Consider the following 15000-nt stretch of genomic DNA (forward strand, 5'->3'; position numbering starts at 1 on the left):
GTGCAATACGAAAAGTGAAACCATAAACCACATAGCAAGTGAATGCCCAGCACTTGCACAGAACCAGTACAAAAAGAGGCATGATTCAGTAGCAAAAGCCCTCCACTGGAGCCTGTGCAAGAAACATCAGGTACCTTGCAGTAATAAGTGGTACGAGCACCAACCTGAAGGAGTGATAGAAAACGATCAGGCAAAGATCCTCTGGGACTATGGTATCAGAACGGATAGGGTGATACGTGCAAACAGACCAGACGTGACGTTGATTGACAAGGTCAAGAAGAAAGTATCACTCATTGATATCGCAATACCATGGGACACCAGAGTTGAAGAGAAAGAGAGGGAAAAATTGGATAAGTATCAAGATCTGAAAATAGAAATAAGAAGGATATGGGATATGCCAGTGGAAATCGTACCCATAATCATAGGAGCACTAGGCACGATCCCAAGATCCCTGAAAAGGAATCTAGAAAAACTAGAGGCTGAAGTAGCTCCAGGACTCATGCAGAAGAGTGTGATCCTAGAAACGGCACACATAGTAAGAAGAGTGATGGACTCCTAAGGAGGCAGGATGCAACCCGGAACCCCACACTATAAATACCACCCAGTCGAATTGGAGGACTGTGATAGAGCAAAAAAAAAAAAAAAATAATAATATAATAATAATAATAATAATAATAAATAAATAAATAAATAAATAAATAAATAAATAATAAGCGCCACACCAACAAACAAATCGGTAGACCAACATGGCATGAGATGAAAAAGACGACGAAGATTCCCTGAGTAACGTCTCAGCAACATGGGCGTAGCCGGGGTGGGGCAAGGTGCAGGTCTCCCATCCCCCACCCACGGTTTTAGCAAGACGAAAAATTCGAAGGGACAATTAAAAAAAGAGAGAGAATAAAAGATATGTAAACTGAAACCGCACAATCTGCCATTGCATTCCTGTACGACTTTCGTCTGTGAAGAATATTTTATAAATATGAAACGAGTTCGAACTGTTTTCATTCTTATGACTTTCCCCACCGCATCGAATTCATGGTGACCATGGGGAGAAAAGAATGTCACGGTTAAGGAAACGCAAATAGGAAATGAAAGAAGTCTGGCTGAAACCTTTTGAGAGGAAAGCAGCATTGGAGAAGAAGAAGAAGAAGAAGTTCAGGATAAGAAGAAAGCGGGAAACAAACGCGAGTCTAGATGGGGCAGGTCGACCTACATGTGAAAGGGAGAGGAGGGTGCTCTCGAGAATCAAGGACGCCACGACCAGCGCAACAGCCCAGCTAGCTAGCTCAGCAGCGCACCTGGTTTGTCTCCTCGGCGCTGTGTGCGCGTGCCTTTTTTTTACCCTCCTCCTCTGCGCGTGCGTGTGTGTGTTTGTCTTTGTCTTTGCCGGCCTCCAAACGCCCCCCCGTCCATTTGCACGTCCCTCAATGCAGAGAAAGTGACATTTGTATACATTATATATATTCCATCCCCCACCCCTAGACCTCAAAAGCAAATAGTCCGTCTGAAGGGAACCACTTGACTCCAAGACGGTTCTAGTTATTTTTGGTCTGGCATCATCAGTCTGTCCGTTCTTCGTCCTTGTCTTCTTCTCCTTCTTCTTCTTCTTCCAACTTGCAGTCCTCTTGACAGACCTCTAGAGCCTTGCTTATGTGTGCCAGTGTATCCTCTCTCATACGCGGATGGCTGGATGCTACAGATATAGTTGTGATTCTCGGTCATTAATTCATGTTGTTTGTTTTGGCGCGTCCCTCTGCTTGTAGATTTGAAATATTATCAGGATGACTGATTGGTATGTGACAAAACAATGCAATACTGTTGAATAACTGGGCGAATCTAGCTAGGAAATAATGATCGAGGTGTTTTCTATATGAACCGAATTAACCTAGACGGAAACAAGGTAAATAACTTCTCTCGAAGGCAGATGGCTTTAAATGTGACTGACTCCACCCGGGCATGACGTTTGGGATCTAGTTCTTGCTTTTTGGAGAGATATGAGTCGCAAGTCATAGGATTTTTAGAGGCGTAGGAATTGTAACTGCCGGGGGAAAATAAGCTTTGTATGGCTGAGGTCTGGGGCCTCTTAAGCTGTCTTGTTCCTTTTCCAAGAAATGTTTTCCAAGAACCACCTTGAACTTTCTCACTATAAAAGAAAACTATTGTGCCAGCTTTTAAAATCTACTGAGGCTAGAGGGCTGCAAATTAGTATGTTGATCATCCACCCTCCAATCATCAAACATACCAAATCGCAGCCCTCTAGCCTCAGTAGATTTTATTTGATTTAAGGGTTAAAGTTAGCCATAATCGTACTTCTGGCAGCGTTACTGACACCAACAAGGCCTCTTTCTTTCCCATTGCCATTAAAATTTATTGATTATAATATTGTCAGTGTTGACAGAGACGGTAACGATGAACCCATGTCGTAGGCCTATATCGGACTGTTGCGATCTTGTAGTACTATACATTGTTTTCTGTTTTCTTTGGTTATTAGCTCAAGATTACTCCTACGTTACATGTGAGTTTAAGCTCTGCTTCACGTCAGGTTTTGATTAAACAGTAGTCATAATTCTAGGAATAAACCAGTTTATATGAAAATAATAATATAGGAATCGCATATTGGATTTCTTGAGAATCTCGTTGAAGATTTTAGGGTTGAAAGAAAACTGTGAATTTGGTATATTTGAAGATTGGAGGGTGCATGATCAACGTACCACTATGCAACACTCTAGCCTCAGTAGCTTTTGAGATCTGAGGGCGGACGGACAGACAAACCCACCACAATAGTTTTCTTTTACAGAAATTAGTCAAATCAAAGTTCACTTCAAAGAACCTTCTATTATAGCGCAAGGTCATAAAAAAACGACACCAAATGTAGAGGTAATTGTTAAAAGGGTACTAAAGCGACCATGCTTAGTGCAAAAATATGAAATTAAAATATTCGACGTATTATTGACTTATTAACGCTAGTGCGAGATTTTGAATTTTGTCAGTCTTACTACTCTGCTGAACCCGTTTTAAAAGCAAGTGAGATATTTTGTTTAAATTAATTTATGGGATGTTTATTTAGGAGATCTTTAAAGAAAAAAAAAACGTTGGGGACTATCAGAGGGGGCCCTTGGCTTTGAGGAATATAAATATGTATGTATTTGGTACACTCAAGTTTAATCAGAATGGACCTTATAACCTTCCAAGCTTTACAAGTGCCATGACACATATTTCAGCATGATTTGAAGAACCTCGGCCCTATAATTCAAGAGGAGTTGGAGTCAAGTGAAATAAAATTCTTTCTAAACCCACAGTGGCCTCTGCTACGTCACCCCAATTTTCAGAAATCTCTGAAGAAAATGTCGAATATGATGCTCTCTCTTTCGCGGCCAGAATATCACGGTCCACTTTCCTGATTAATTTGCAACTGTCGACCAATGCTTGTAGAACGAAATCTAAGTGTCTTTATATTCCAGGTACCAGCGGGATATGGAATAGAGCTGGAGGTCGTGAGGTTTCGTCTCCGCAATTCGCGCCACTGCCAAGTGACGAACGTTCAGATCGTACCGCGTCTCTCCGTCCCTCGCCAAGTCAACAGGCCACTGACAAGGTATAGTACTAGTACCGTGACCATGTCGGATTTGTATCAGCGTCATTTGTTGCTTTCCCGTTACTTAGGGCAGTTTTCTCATTATGCTGAGAGGACCAGAGAGTAAGACATGTAGCTGGGTACTGATAATTTATTATTGTTGTTGTTGTTGTTTTTTTATTAAACTGGGTTGACATAGACAGGTGCGGACGGATAAGTAGTACCCGACTTGCACCGAGAGCAGAAATATTACGGGCTGCTCTGTGAGCAAGAGCCCGTGCTGACACAAGGTCAGCTTAATCAAAAACAACAAACAACAGAGCAGAAATGGCTCTGAGACAGTAGATTTGTGTTTTCTTGCAGACACACATTTTAAGATAATGAGATATACAAATAATTAAATTACACGAGTTATACATCAGCGGAAAGACCGCGAAACTTCTATAGAATGGTTAAAGGAACAACGCGGCTTGATGATTAGATAAAAAGAAATAGGGAAAAGCGTTGTCCTTACCTTAGTAGGAAACTTTCCCACTCCATAATGATCACACGCATCCTCTTTATTTGTTTCATAGCTGTCATTTGTTTAGGTTCCTCTAACTCGCTCCATTGAGAGAAAATATTTAAATGAAGACAAAAGCTAAAAGTGTAACTTGAAGAAGTTTATAAGGACAGCTGTGCCTCAATACAACAGGACCCAAGTTGAACATGTGTTTTTCATTCTTGGTACATCACGTTTTTTTTTATTTTAATGAAGACGGAGTGTTTGCATGCGATTTAGAATGGATGGAAGACTTGTTTGCTATTAGGTTTCGCACAAAGCCAACGGGTATGACTCTTACGAAGCAGATTTATTTTATTGTGTTCTTACCCAAGAAACAGCTGAACAATTGGAAGGTTTTTTTTTTTATCTGAATGACGAATTAATTAAGAATTTGGATAATATTAGCTTATTTAATTCAGATCTCCTCGAACTTTTTTATTCTTGGTAGAAGTACCCGGAGTTTTAGCTGCATATTAAAGGGCTGTAGGTATTAACTTAAGGTCCTTTGCAGCGTCCCTTCGACCCCTAGCTGCAACCCGTTACATTCCTTTTACTGTACCTCCATTCATATTCTCTATCTTCCATCTCACTTTTCATCTTAACAATTGTTTCATAGTTCAACTGTCAGGATTTTCTGTTAGACCTTTCAAACCTATCTACTATTTCCGTTTCAGCGCTGAATGACCTCATAGGTCCCAGCCCTTGGCCTTGGGCCAAAATTCTATGTTCTATTCAATTGAAGGTTGAGTAATTCGGCAAAATGCTCGCTACGGACACCACTGGACGATCTTGACTATGTGAGTGCGTTGTCTTGCTTGCTTTTGTAGCGTTGATGGATGGTCCACTCATGCCCATTAGCCCAAGGGAGACTTGAGAGCTTTCATTGTCGATTTTTTTTTATGATGGTCCTTTGGGTACACTGGGACCGAAGAGTAACAAACGCCTAGGTCCTGAAATTGATGAATCCTGACGCCGTACTCGTATAAGTTTGGAGAAGGCGCCGAAGAAGAAGTGGAGAAGTTACGAAGATATATGTTTTTTTTTTATTGGCCTCTTTTAGTTTTCTGTCAAAGCAAAATATTGTGCAGTTTTCAGATTTTGAAAACTATCGAGGCTAGAGGGTTGAGAATTGGTATTTTGATCATCCACCCTCCAGTCATCAAACATACAGAATTGCAGCCCTCTAGCCTCAGTGGTTATTAGTTGATTTAAGGCTAAATTCAGTCGTGGATCGTGCGTCTGGCAGGCGCTTTCCGGAGCAAAGGGACGCACCCTCACTCTACCGCATGTGGTGAGCAACTGGAGAGCTGCCGGTCGTAGTTCAGTGATGCCGTTTTTTCTTCACAACATTGGCTTTCAGCAGTGTTACCATAGGCAGTTCATCTGATTTTTTTAACTTTATTTATGATTTAATGGTTAGAATGCGTATTTTCCGATGTAGAATTATTTTCCGTGATGTTAGAAAACTACACGTCACTAGCTTAATATAAAGTATTTTTGACGAAGAAAAATAAAGGATTTCAATAAAATTCATTTGTATTAATAAGCAGGATATGTTTTATATCTTTATTTTCTTAATAAAACATAAAAAGGCAAAGTGAAGAATTTTTATCTTCAGTGCCGTGGCCTGTGGTCGGAAAAGCCACGGAGGGTTGCCAGATGTCACCAGAAAGCCACACTAATAGACGAAATTCCTCAAAACGGCAACCCTGTGACGTAGTTGATGGTTTTATACAGCATTATACGTCATAGAGAATACTCGATTGTGCCTAAGAAAATTCGGACCACGATACTTGGTGGGAATCAAGATCACTAACTTGGGAATTAAGGCAAGGAACTGGACGTGTTCCCTCGTCCAGCGGAGGGTGTTTTGTGTGAGTGTGTGTGTGTTGTGTGGGGGTGGGGGGGGGGGGGGGGGGGGGGGGGGAGTGCTCAGGAATTATAGACGAAACCTGCCACTTCCAGAGAGTAGATATGGGAGGCAAATGGGTCAGATTTGATATGAATAAAGAGGCAGTGTTGGGAATAAACGAAAGGAGAATAGAACACTAGAAATAACTCGAAACATGAGTGTTTTGATAGATTTTTGAATATATATATAGATATATATAGATTATATATACTATACATATATAAATATTATAATATAATTAGAGATATTTATATATATAATGTGTGCGTATGACTGTATGTGTATTTCTTTAAAACTGTTTAAGTGTATGTGTACATGCGTACGAATATGAGCTTACAATTATTAGTACTAGCAATCTACGGGCCTAACCAGACCCGTTTCACGGGCAGAACCAGCTCCGTTTCAGGGAATCCCTTCTCACCACCATTTCCTTCGGAGGTGGGGTGGGGGGGATTAAGATTAAACCCCATTATAAACCATCTTAAGAGTCCCCACCATAACCCTGCCAAGTTTCATACCCATCTGACCAGGCGTTTGGCCGTGATTGAATAACAGACGGACGGACAGACATAACGCCCAACTTTGTAAGATATTGAAAAAGAAAGGTGGGTGTTGAGCCTCTTTGACTTAGGTCTAAAAAAAATACACTGATGCTATATAATAGTTAAGATTATACTTTCCTTTTGAGGGTGATTATCAAATTGATCAGGACCTCAGTTTTGGATGATGATCAGAAACGAAATGTCTTCAATGAATTTGAAGAAGAAAAGGAAAGGAAAAAAAATCACATCTTCGCGTGTGATTCTTCATTTCCTGGATTAATTGCCTGTGGGATTATGAATGAGAGAGAGAGAGAGAGAGAGAGAGAGGAAGTCAGCTGAATCTCCCTTTCATGTGCAATTTCCTGTCAGTAATTCGTCTGTCATGTTTTCCCGCTCATCCGCTAATGCCCTATCACGGCTGGTATGGTGGTTAGCGTCGCGGAATGCCGCTCTGATGTCGTAGGTTCGCGCCTCCTTCTGGGCGATGAAAGATCACTGGCTCTGTATCATGATCAGTTACTGCTGTAGTGTGGGGAGGTTGAAACCAACATTCTTTGGAAGTTTGAATTTCAAGTCAGTGGCCACAACGCTAGGGGATAGTGCCGTCAGTGAACCTCATGCGGTGCACTCTAGGCATTACTTAAGGTTCTTTGCAGCGTGCCTTCGGCCCCTAGCTGCAACAACTTTCGTTCTTTTTACTGTACCTCCTATTATATTCTCTTCTTACTTTCCACCCTCTCCTAACAATCGATTAATAGTGCAACAGCGAGGTTTTCCTCCTGTTACACCTTTCAAACCTTTTACAGTTAATTTCTATTTCAGCGCTGCATGACCTCATAGGTCCCAGTGCTTGGCCTTTGGCCTAAATTTTATATTCAATTTAAGCTAGCCACCACACCAGCGGACCAGATAAATGAAAAGATAATGACTACTGGATAGCATTTGGTGATAGGTTTGAATGTCTCGACACTTCAAAGATATATATTACAATACTGCCAGTGAACTGAAAGGCTTCCTGTATCAGGAGAGATACAGATAATCACATGTGTTTAATTTTAAGGATATTTGCTCTCCTTTCTGGGTGTCTACAATACTTCTCAGATAAGCCTTCCCTTGGGGGGGGGGGGGGGGGCGTTTTGGTGAGGAGTGTGTGTGTGTGTGTAGTGTCATCAGTGCAGATCTCACACTGTACTGTAGGCATTACTTAAGGTTCTTTGCAGTGTATGGTCTGTAGCTGCAACCCCTTTCACTCCTTTTACTCTACCTCCCTTCATATTTTCTTTCTTCCATCTTGGTTTTCATCTTCGGCTGACGATTGTTTCGTAGTGCAACTTCGAGGTTTTTAACTTATAAACTTTTACTCTCAGTTTCTCTTTCCGTCGTCAATGACCTCATAGATCCTAGTGCTTGGCCTTTGGTTTAAGTTTTATATGACCACCTTAGGATTAAAAATGAGTGACAATGCATTTTGTTTGGCAGAACTTTGAAAATGGCACCGATAAGACAGGAAACGCATTCCCTGTGATCAGTGTAGTATCTGAAGATTATATTAGAAACATGATTAACCCTTAAACGCCGACTGGACGTATTTTACGTCGACATTTTTTGTCTCTCGGGTGCCGACTGGACGTATTTTACGTCGACATACAAAAGTTTTTTTTAAAAAAAAAATTTGCGGAAAAATACTTTTAGGCACCTACCAGCCAAAAACTCTTGAATCACGCGCCTTGGGGGATGCTGGGAGTTCACGGATCAAGGTGTTGTTTTGTTTACAATCGTTACGCAGGCGCGCAAGCGCGAATTTCTTTCTTGCCGCACTAAAAAGTATCTGTGACACATCTCTGAAATTATTTCGTCACTTTGACATAATTTTTGTACCATTTTAAATTAGCCGTTACATAGAGTATTATATATGAAAATGTGCGCATTTTTATGTAGAATACAACAAAAAAATACTCATGATTGTAGCTTTTATCAGTTTTAAGATATTTTCATATAAATAACGATAAGTGCCAAAATTTCAACCTTCGGTCAACTTTGACTCTACCGAAATGGTCGAAAAACGCAATTGTAAGCTAAAAATCTTATATTTTAGTAATATTCAATCATTTAACTTAATTTTGCAACTAATTGGAAGTGTCTAGCACAATATTTCGATTTATGGTGAATTTATGAAAAAACTTTTTCCTTACGTCCGCGCGGTAACTCTTCCGAAAATATCATACATGCGATTGTGGTAATGTTTGCACCATTTTAAATTAGCCGTTACATAAAGTTTTATATATGAAAATGTGCGCAATTTCATGCACAATACAACTAAAAACAACCCATGGTTGTAGCTTTTATCAATTTTGAAATATTTTCATATAAAAAATGATAAGTGACAAATTTTCAACCTTCGGTCAATTTTGACTCTACCGAAATGGTCGAAAAACGCAATTGTAAGCTAAAACGTCTATATTCTAGTAATATTCAAGCATTTACCTTCATTTTGCAACAAATTGGAAGTCTCTAGCACAATATTTCGATTTATGGTGAATTTATGAAAAAAATAACATTTTCTTTACGTCCGCGCGGTAACTCTTCCGAAAAAATCATACGTGCGATTGTGGTAATGTTTGCACCATTTTAAATTAGCCGTTTACATAACGTTTTATATATGAAAATGTGCGCAATTTCATGTATAATACAACAATAAATAGTTGAAGGTTTGTAGCTATTCTCATTTTCGAAATATTTGCATATAAATCACGATAAAATATAGAAAAAAAAACCACGTTCGGTCAAATTTGACTCTACCGAAATGGTCGAAAAAACGCAATTGTAAGATAAAACTCGTTACAGTCTAGTAATATTCAGTCATTTATCTTCATCGTGAAACAAATTCGAAGTCTCTAGCACAATATTTAAATTTATGGTGAATTTTTAAAAAAAAACTTTCCTTCCCTCCGCGCGCGGATTCTCCGCCACAAATCTCCGAAATGCGTAAGTCCCATTCTCGGAATATTTGCTCCGTTTCATATTAGGCATTTCATAGAGTTTTATATATGAAAATGTGCGCAATTTCATGTAGAATAAAACGAAAAATATTTGAAAGTTGTAGCTTTTCTTATTTCCGAATAATTGCATATAAAAAAAAATATATATAAAAAATTCGACATTCGGTCAACTTTAGCTCGTCAGATATGGTCGAAAACTGCATTTTTAAGCTAATATTCTTACAGTATAGTAATATTCAATCATTTGTCTTCATTCTGAAACATATTGGAAGTCTCTAGGACAATATTTAGATTTATGGTGAATTTTTGAAAAAAATATGTGTTTACGTAAGCGCGTTACGAATTCATGCATTATTTTGTGATAATATTTTCTCTGTGTTGCTTTTATCGTTTTACAATGTATTATATATCAAAATGATCGCAATTTAGTGCACATTACAACGAAAAAAAAAGTAACTAGTTACCTTCAACTGTTTTGCGCACAGCGCGATTTGAATACAATTATATATGAAATTTCGTTTTTGCGCTATCATATATCGCATTATTTATATATGATAATGATAATTTTTTTCATTTCTGATGGTTGCATACTAAACTTCAAGCAATGACAAAAAAAGGAGCCAAAAATGAACTCTTAATCTTGAAAACTAAGCGCGCTGTGATTTTTTGAAAAAAATATTTTTTCCGCTTACGCGCTCACTCTCAAACCCCTCCGGCATACGGGAGTCATTTTTTTATTTACCGCTCCGGCGTTTAAGGGTTAATGGTAAATAATAAAAAAATTTCTTCTTACAGATTCTGTGGACGGGGCCCGAGGTCGAAGATTTGGAGAACTACCTATTCCGAGATTGATCTCGAGTACGCAGGATTACGAGACCAGGGTCACTTGGGTCAAATACAAGGCAACAGTTCTACAGAAAATGAACTTCTTCACCAAGAACAGAGGCCCGAAGCCCATTCGAGGCCTCATGGTAGATCTCGGCCGTCCACTGCCGAGAAACTGGACAAAATCAAGGCCCTGCAACGCTATTACCAGAAGAAGAGGCAGGAACAAGAACGAGATGACCCCCAAGGGTATCAGCAGAGACTCGCCCAAACCAAACAGTTTCACGGCTTTAAACGCAGACACGACGGTGGTTCTGATAACAGAAGGTTTTACAGGCATTCCAACCACACGGGCAATAGCGTCCATCACGAGGAGGATGACAACACCATCTTCGTGATTGACGACGAACACTTTCTGTACGATAACGACAGCCAGGTGTACGGCTCCTTTTCCGTCCATCCTAAATCGACTTATCTCCGGCTTTTCAGCGCCGGTGAACCGGCGTGGATTAGTGGCAACGAACTCAACAGCTCGGAAACAAAGTATGAGGAGTACCTGAATGTTTTAGGGGAGCTTTCCAAAGCATCCAGGAAACTAGGCAGAAGTAGGAAGAAGGTGAAGCAGAACAACAAAAAGGCAAAGAAAAAGAAGAGTCAGTTCGAGTCTGGACACTTGGTCGGAGACTCAACGGAGAGAGTAACGAGATCGGCAAGACCGAGGAGGAGAACCACGAGAAGAAGAGCCAAGACGAGGAGTTACCGCACTCAGTACTACACAGTCAGTCTCGGCCGACCAAGAACCACCAGAAAACAGTACAGGGTCTCGATTGCCAAACACGACGAGCCCTCGTCAACGGAACATGCAAGCCCGCACGATCCCCAGCGGCCTACAGAAACTCACTATTTTCGAAGCAGAGAGCACAATGAAATTATCCCCGAGAAGCCAACTAAGTTGTCGTTTGTCGGCGAATCGAAAGAAATGTTTACTCCTAAAATGTCCCATCATAACCCTACATCGTCCTCTTCTTCTTCGTCATTAATTTCAAAGGAACCAGAAGACCTGTCTGGCAGTAAAGGGACCAAGAAAGAGTCTTTTGTTATCAAGGTATGTAGAGTAAGTCTTCATAGTAGTGAGGGATCTTTGTACACAAATGTCAGAAATGCTATAAATATTTGGCGAGTATTTCGACCAAAGTACAATTCATAGGAATATTTGGATACAGTGAGAAGTACTTTATATATATATATATATATATATATATATATATATATATATATATATCAAGATATTCCTGTTTTTTTTAATCAATTTCATCATAAAATGCACTTTTACCTACCAAAATAGGCCGTTTTCAGCGTTTTTATAGGTGTTTCAACTATACACATTCATTATTAGCTCAAGAGACACTATTGTGTTACGTACAAGGATGGGATGAAATTGAAATGAATAAACAAGTATATTGTGCTGGCACTGGGCTTTTATGCTCTTAGAGCTGCCAGTATACTGCAAAGGGGGATTTGGCTATTCACACGCAGGTAAAAAGAGCGTTCAGAATACAGTCGTACCTCGAGATACGAAATCAATCCGTTCCGAGGCGGCCTTCGTATCACGAGTTTTTCATATCTTGAACTGCATTTTACATGTAAAATTCCTAATCCGTTCCAAGCCCTCCAAAAACGCCCCAGTAAATTTCATAATAAAGCTAAATTGACCCATAAACAATGAAATACTACAACAATTTGGACCATTCAATACCTAACTTAATACACTAGTAGTACCTATATGTATGTACCTGTAAATAAAAAAAAACAAGTGTTATTAGTGTACATGGTATACAAGAAATACTGTAAGTACATACGTACGTATGTAGTAAAATGTGGAAGCTTACCTTCCGAGTGAAGCTATCTCCGAAAGTGGCAACAGAGGAGGAGGACAAATGGCAGATACGTACGTACACTTAACTTTACGAAACATAAAAAAAAAATGTCAGAAAAACATAAACTAAACTTTACGAAACACATTAACAAAACTGTAACAGTTAACTTTACAAAAAACTTATAATTAAAATTGTTTTTTTTTTCTTTTTTTTTATTTTTACATTTTTTTATACTTTGTTATACTTTACGTTTTTTTTTTTTTAAACAAAATTTCAACTTCTTCACCACTTTCAACTTTCTGTTTTTTCGTAGTATCACTTGGTTCTTCCTTTTTGCTTACTCCTACTAAAAGCCTCTTTAAAAAATAACTATCCAAGGAAGATTGCTTCTGCCTGCTTTTGACAATGTTCTTGAAACGACTCAGGCAAATGTCATCGAACTGTGCAAGCATATGACCTGTGTAAGCCTTTTCGGGGTGTCTCTTTTCTACGAATGATTGCACCTTATGAAAGGCAGCTGCTAGAGCATCCTTCATTTCTACAGTTGTCATAGAGTCGCCGTCCTCCTCCTCGCCGCTGCTAGAGAACTCTTCTTGAACGACGTTATGTTGCATGGCCTCCAACTGGTTGCGAAATAGTTTCAGGATCATCAACTGTTCCTGAATCTGCAGCTCGTCGAATCCCTCAAAGTCTCTGGCGGATACGGCATCAGGCCAGAGTTTCCTCCATGAGGAATTCAAGGTTCGCCTCGAAACCTCCTGCCAAGCTTGGTTGATGAGTCGGATGCATATCACAACATCGAAATGCTCCTTCCAAAGGTATCGGTGATGTCGAAACATCTCTTGAAAAGATGTTTCGTACACAGCTTCTTGAGGTTCGATATCACTTGCTGGTCCATGGACTGGAGGAGAGGGGTGGTGTTAGGCGGAAGATAAAGAACCTTGATAAACGAATACTCTGCTAGGATATCTTCCTCGAGGCCAGGAGGGTGAGCAGGGGCATTGTCCAACACCAGCAGACATTTCAGAGGGAGGCGCTTCTCTTCCAAGAATTTCTTCACCACCAGGCCGAAACACAGATTTACCCATGTGGTGAACAAAAGTCTTGTTACCCAGGCTTTCACATTAGCCCTCCACATCACTGGAAGCTTCTCCTTAAGCACTTTGTGGGCCTTGAAGGCTCGAGGCGTCTCCGAATGATACACAAGTAGGGGCAATCCCCACTGGCGTTCGAACAAAGTGCGAGCATAAGCCTGTCTTTCATAGGCTTATGCCCGGGTAGCTTCTTCTCTTACTGCGTGGTGTACGTCCAACGAGGCATTTTTTTCCAAAAAAGGCCAGTCTCATCACAGTTGAAGACTTGCTGAGAACTGTAGCCTTTGTTGAGAGTCATCTCGTCGAACATCTTAATAAAGGCTTCGGCCGCTTTCGTGTTCAAGCTGGCCGCCTCCCCATGCCGCACCACCGAATGGATGCCAGTCCGTTTACGGAATTTTTCGAACCACCCATGAGAAGCCTTGAACTCTGGGGTTGGCATCGATGTCCCTTCTCCTCCGTCGTCTTCGGCCTGGGCAATCAAATCGACGAAAATAGCGCTGGCCTTGTGGCAGATTGCCGTCTCGGTTATTGTATCACCAGCGATTTCTTTGTCTTTTATCTAGACAAGAAGCAGCCTTTCCATTTCGTTGTGCACGTGGCTATTCTTGCTGGACAAAATAGTCACGCCCTTGGAAGGTGTAGCTGCTTTGATGACATCCTTCTGCTTAAGGATGGTGCCTATTGTCGACGGATTTCGGCCATATTCCTTGGCGATCACACTTAATCGCATACCAGCTTCATACTTTTTAATTATCTCCATCTTCGTCTCCAAAGAAAGCATCTTCTTCTTTCCGTGAACTTCAACTTTCTTGGGACCCATGACTACGTATATAATGTACGTAATTATGTTATGTAGTATACATATGAAGTAAAGATCTCACACAACACGATAAAGTATACTACAACGAAATCACTAACGAATTTACGTTAATAAACGAAATCGTATAGAGCGAACGAATTCCGCGTGCTTACAATACCGATGATGCCACGAAGTGGCCGAAAAATCACGCCGCTACGTAGATGCATGATGGGATCATGGGAGAGATGCTGACCAATAGGAGAGAAGGATCTTATGGTGGTGACTAGCATCAGGAACCAATGGGAGAGCGGGAGGATGGTGGCGAGTCTACTCAGTTGGCGGCGCTCAAGTTTTAAAATTGTTATCGGTGGTCCAGGCGAATCTCGGACTTACAGCAACAACCTTTCGTATCTTGAACAATTTTCGTATGCAGAGCCGCAAAAATCTTCATATTTGCTTTCGTATCTCGAGTTTTTCGTAAGTTGAGCCTTTCGTATCTCTAGGTACCACTGTAGTTGAACAGGAATAAGGCAGCAACGGATAATCTGATACAACTGCTCCTCTATAGTTTGTCGTATGGATGGTCGAATCCAGGTAGAGAAAGTCACAGGAAAAATTCACATTAATCTTTCCTAGGTAGTGACCCCCAAGGGTGATTTTAAACTGGTATGTATCCACCTTTGCTGCGTGTTTAGTACAGGCCCGTTTGGATGGATGACTGTAAAAACATAAACAAAAGACTAAATATCTTAAAAGATAACGACTCCCCAGAAATATTAGTCCCAGATACAGTGACCCCGGGAACCCTTGGGGGTCACTATCTAAGAA

The 15000-nt window shown here is 40.4% G+C and overlaps 1 protein-coding gene across 3 annotated transcripts in view; it reads left to right on the forward strand.

Annotated features, from left to right (window-relative positions):
• LOC135197029 (uncharacterized) overlaps positions 1-15000 on the forward strand; it is a 63710-nt gene that overhangs the window by 27560 nt on the left and 21150 nt on the right. For all 3 annotated transcript variants that reach the window (XM_064223937.1, XM_064223936.1, XM_064223938.1), the window contains exons 5-6: positions 3465-3598; positions 10370-11504. In XM_064223937.1, coding sequence (XP_064080007.1) covers positions 3465-3598; positions 10370-11504 — 1269 coding nt within the window. The remainder of the gene's footprint in view (positions 1-3464; positions 3599-10369; positions 11505-15000) is intronic.

Source organism: Macrobrachium nipponense, chromosome 18 (genome assembly GCF_015104395.2).
Source record: "Macrobrachium nipponense isolate FS-2020 chromosome 18, ASM1510439v2, whole genome shotgun sequence".
NCBI classification, from domain to species: domain Eukaryota; kingdom Metazoa; phylum Arthropoda; class Malacostraca; order Decapoda; family Palaemonidae; genus Macrobrachium; species Macrobrachium nipponense.